General features: G+C 37.2%; 1 protein-coding gene across 1 annotated transcript in view; it reads left to right on the forward strand.

The window, feature by feature from the left end:
• Nucleotides 1–4,922, forward strand: part of LOC103803191 (protocadherin-10-like) — a 29,405-nt gene extending 24,483 nt beyond the window's left edge. The window contains exon 5 of the mRNA XM_009075730.1: nucleotides 4,342–4,922. Within this exon, the coding sequence (XP_009073978.1) occupies nucleotides 4,342–4,346 (5 nt within the window). The 3' untranslated portion in view covers nucleotides 4,347–4,922. The remainder of the gene's footprint in view (nucleotides 1–4,341) is intronic.
• The last annotated feature ends 497 nt before the right edge of the window (nucleotides 4,923–5,419 follow it).

A 5,419-nucleotide genomic window follows, 5' to 3' on the forward strand; every position in this document is an offset into this window, starting at 1 on the left:
CATCTTCCTTTTTTTCCCAACTATTTGATATAACACAGAGTTAAAAGCACACATTAATTATGTACAATGTAGCATGGGCATCTGGAATATAAAGCTATTTTATCCAAGTGTGCTTTGCATAGATTCGAAGCAGAAAAGTCTCTTCAAGGCTTTAGAAGCCTTGAAAGAAGAAAAAGCTCCCCTTAAACTGGTTTGAGAGGAAAAGATACATGAGAAAAATATTATTTTCATATTTGTGTACCAAAGTTTATCAGACTGAATAAGACAATCTCTTTTTATAATGCCATCAATGGAATTTTCCTATAATATTATTAGCAATGCTTTAACCATCTTCTTTAAGTAATAGCTCATTTCAAAAAGAAAAAGTGAAGACTTTATGGATTGCAAAAGATACTGAATTGACACCTGCAATGACTGGAATACTTTTTTATCCACAGAACATGGGTGGCAGCAGAGTAATCCCCATCCTACATCCCCCAGCCCCAGCCCCAGCCGTGTGTCTCACCCTTTACCTGGATGCACCGCTACGAAGGGTGAGGGAGCTATGGTAGTTTGCTCTGCATTCCCGTTCACTTGCTGACCTCTTTCTAAAAAATATAGTTGCTGATATCTGAACTTGAGCTCCAAGTTAGCTGAAACAACCAGGTTATTTCTTATGGAATACCTTCTGCCACTGTTTAGTTGGGCTGATTTAGAGTGGGAATGCTGAATTGGCAGTCTGTTGGTTGTCACTAGAAATCCATTTCTGGCTCTATCAAAGCTAATGGGACTTAGTGAAGGGTCATATTTCATCTGCTACAGTTAACATATAGACTGTAAAGCAAACCATCGAAGTATAAAGACAGTTAAAATTAATAATGCAAATTTAAAGCCAACATTGCCATAATGTATATGAGGTAATTAACGCCTTTTAAAACTGTGTGCTACAAGTGAAGCTAGAACAGCTGGGCCATTTGTGAGTGAAATGCAGGAAGTTACAGCCCCCTGTGTTCCCTGTATCAGGTGCAGTGTTGTGTGTCACATCTGATCTGGGTGGCATGGTGAGGCACACAGTTTGTACAGGGGAACCCCAAGAAAAGTCAATAATGCATGGAATGCTTGCATGGAAGCCCATATGTGAAAGCCTATATGAAGGCAAATACTGCTTGGATATTGTGTGAACTTTCAGAATTGGGATCTGAAACAGCATGATGACAGTTTGCATACTGGCTTTCCCCCTGTTCTCCTGCTGCATAGCTTTTTTTGATTTAAAAGAGAGGTTTTAAGGTCTTCTCTCTCCTAAGTGAAAGGGGATGAGCAGTATTTCTGTAACTGCAGCAGCATGCCTGGCATTTGATATTCTTTGGAGATTTTACTATCTAGGGGTTCATTTGAATCTTTAGGCTGTTGGCACTTGGAGGGCACTCAGCAGTCATTCTCTTAAGAGCAGATATAATGCTGTGGGTGTTTATGGAGCTCTTAAATGTACTCCAGATGGAAAGTGACAATAGTTATAAAATGTATAGATGTGTTTTCTTTCGCTGCTTGGGTTGCCAGCTGTGGAGACAAGCAGTGGGCCCTTTCTCCATCCCCATTAGATTAGCTAGCACTGCTAAGCAGGAACAAAATTTGATTCAGAGAGTTTGAAGGTGTTCCAAGTACAGGCAATCCCTCCCAGGCTTTGCCAAAAGAGGAAATGTATCTGCCTGTACTCATGGCTATAAAGCAGTAATCTGACATCAAGTTTGTATGCCATAGGATGTTTCACAACCTGGTGAAAGGAAGATTTATTAAAGAGACTAGGGCTTTGCCATATTTTCTGTTCATTTCTAATCCATAAGCTAGGAATAATCACTGCATACTTTATTTTCTCTTTCCTGTTTCTTATGTTAGTGTTCTTCATTTCTTTTTCTGTTCATCTACCACTGATGCCTTTACATGTCGATTCTCATCAGCCTACACAGAACTAGCTTACTGTGGATGGGAGGCTTATTAGTGTGTACTAGGCAGCAAATGAATCTTTATATATTTTTGCTGGGTTTTATTGCAATTCCATATAATTTTTATGCATTAAGCACTCTGACTGTAACACTCAAAATCTTTGTTAAGGTGTTTGGGGAAGGATCAATAGTCAGTGCAGTATAAATCCTGTACCCTGAGAATTTTAATTGGAACACTTGTGATTCTTTATTTCTCTTGTTCACCTCAAACACTATTAGAATATATGTACAAATAGTATAATTACATTAGCAGATTTATGAAACTGCTTATTATTAAAACCTCTTTCTGACTAGTACACCTGTACTCACACATACTTGAAGCTTTCCTGTGTACTAGTTTGAGAGTTTGGAACAGGAGATAAAATAGGAATGAAAGAGAGAGCTGTGATCTCAGAAGAGATATTAGGCACCAGAAATGATGGTGTTCTTGTTCCAGCTCTTACACTGACTCTGATACTTCCATTTCTATAGCACTTGCCATCTCTGGATCTCAAAGTGGATTATAAAGAATAGTGATTTAAACCTTCCTGCACCTCTAGGAGATAGGTAAGCAATATTATTCCCATTTTACAGATGGAGAAATTGTGATACAGAGAGGCTTAGTGTTTCTTATTAAAAGTTTATTTATGAGCACACATGCATGCACACACACAGAGCCAGAAACAGATGTCAGAACTTTCATTGCCCTCTGTTTTAAGCTAAGTCCATCCTCCTTTCCATTTAACCTCTCTGATTTATGTTCCCCATCTGTAAAAAGACGGAAAATGGTATAGACATGGAGAGATTTGCCTGCACATAAATTTCACTCAAAACCAGACAAAAACCCCAAACAAACATGGACGAAAAGTTGTCTTTGAAATCCAGTGCATTTTATGTGTTGGCAGAGGATATTCTAGGATTTGGGACAAGGAGTTTTGTAGGTGGGAAGAGTTGCAGGTGTTCTGCACCCTAATGTATAGTACTTAGTTACTGGTATAAAAGGACCTGATTGTTTTGTAATATAAGCGTATTAACTGAAGATTAAAAAATTTAAAATGCACCAATTTGCATGGTAAAAGACCAGACACAGCCAGTAACTCAGCCTCTGTATTTTCTGAAAGATGCTGCCACATCAACACCACGAAGACACTGTGTCAGACAGGAGTAGGACAGTAGTGCTGCTTGAAAACAGCAATTGCCCCAGCTGCATCTCTGTATCTTCCTCCCATCGAAGTCCAACTGTGTCTGTAGTGCAGTATGAGTTCCATGGCAGACACCAATCTAGATGACTGTGCTTAAATTTTTACAAGAGAATTGAAATTGTTAGTGAACTTTGGGAAAAAAGTTTTGAAGATTCAATATAAGCCTTGTTATTTTTATTGCTATTATTGGAACAATTGTTTCTTGTAATATAGTAAAATGTATTTTAAAAGATATCTAGAAACTTGATTAATCTGATCGTATACTGCATCAAAACATAATGAAGATTCTGATCTCATTAATCTTAACTACAATGTTTAAAAAATATCTTTTGGAAGCTTTTAAAAACTCTTTCTGATTCTGCTACTAATTTGCTAGAGTTGAAACATCCAAACCAGCATATATTAGATGTTTTAATTTTAATGTTAATAACACATCTGGCAGTTGTCTGTATGTTGAACAGATAGCTTATACAGAAATATTTTTCATCCTGTGGCATAGGCAGGCTAGATTAGATGAACATACAATACCCATGGCAACATTTTCCTGAAAGTAATCTAACTGCCCTGTGATACAGTAGATAGATTTCATACTTTAATAGTGACTATAGATAGGGAATAAGTATGGCTCATGTCAATATTTATGTTAAATGGAACGGAGACTGGATGTATTTGTGTGCCAACATGCAAGCATCAACCTATATATATGGATGGCTTCATTCAAAGATTCATTCTAAAGTTAAGATTCCTCTGGTTTAGTTGTAACACTTCATGCACAGAAATAGAGTGAATTTCAGGTAGAGATTTAGTTGATTTGGAGCTAAGGTAAAACCTGATTTTATCATTACAAGCTTTATTAAACAATAATGATGATGCTGATGTTAATAATACTTCAGCAAGTGAGTTAGTTGCTTGTCTCATCATCATGTGTGACTGAGATCAGAATTTAACCCGGGGTCTTCCTGAATGATAGTACAAATCATTTGTTACCTTTGCTCCCAATTACAGTTAAAATAGCCAGTGTCTTGAGGAATATAGCTGCCACAGCTTGTGGATTAGGATATGGCTTTGCTAATGCATTGACCTTCTTCATCCGTGTAACATGAGTTAATTTCCATCCTGACAGTAAATGCTGAAATTTGAATTGTAGCACTAATGCACCATTTTTTCGTCTGTCAAACCAGACTAAAGGGTCATTTGGTGATGAGGATAACGGTTCACTTTGAAAGAGGAGGAAAACCAGCTTCTGAATCTTTGGGGGAATTCTAAATTTCGCTTCAAGTAACAAGCTGAACTAGGGAAAAAATTAGGCTGTGAAATTCCAGTAATATTGAACCTGTAAGTCTGACTATTTGCTTTGTCCTTATAGCAGTTTCATACAGGCACATTGGAGTACTTGCCATGACATGTTAGACAGAATAATAAAACAACCTATGAAGTTTGGTTTTCAGACTATCAAGCCTCAAAAAGACTTTTCTCTGAAAAGTGAATCAACATTAAACTGTTTGCTACAATGGGAATTTCAAGCGACAGTTTGTGACAAGTTTTGATTGTTTCTTTACCCTCTAAGAAATACTAAACCTAGGAACTGTTGGAGACTGATTTTTAATTTTTTTTTTCTCTCAGAAGTGTCTTTCTTTCTTTCCTGCAGCACGGAAAAGGATATGCTAGTCACTTCTACAGGACTTACCTGAAGCAGCATGATTTGCACAAAAGTCGACCAACAAAAAGCATCAACTTTCAACTTCATTATCTTGGCCATCCAGTTCTGTGTAACTGAAGGATTTGTGTGCTGTTGGAGACATCATGGCCAACAATAGGACCTAATTGCTCTCAGCAGGCCTGAGAAATGAGTTGAAATGTGTAGAACTGTAGAAACTTCAGAGGCAACTGATCTTGCCTCTCTGATCAGTGTGTGCCTGTTTACAGCACTATATATCTTTCTCTCTCCAAAATGTCACTGAGCCCTTTAGATGTTTATATTCACCACAAGAAGCCAATCGTACAGATAAAAGAAATGTGCATTATAAATGCAATATCACTGTTTTAAACTTGACTGTTTTATATTATTTTTGTGTGATCAAGTGTTCCCCAAACTATTCCAACTTTACAAGAGAGATTGTGATCATGTTCTTTTCACCCGTGGGTCATAAAATGTTGTTAATCTGAAGACCCACAAAATTATCAAAGACATTCTGTAGTTTATACACCGTGTTGCAAAGTGTTTACTGTACTATTTCAAAGCTTCTAAATAAATATAAA

The sequence above is a fragment of the Acanthisitta chloris genome, unplaced genomic scaffold, assembly GCF_000695815.1.
Source record: "Acanthisitta chloris isolate BGI_N310 unplaced genomic scaffold, ASM69581v1 scaffold10105, whole genome shotgun sequence".
NCBI lineage: Eukaryota > Metazoa > Chordata > Aves > Passeriformes > Acanthisittidae > Acanthisitta > Acanthisitta chloris.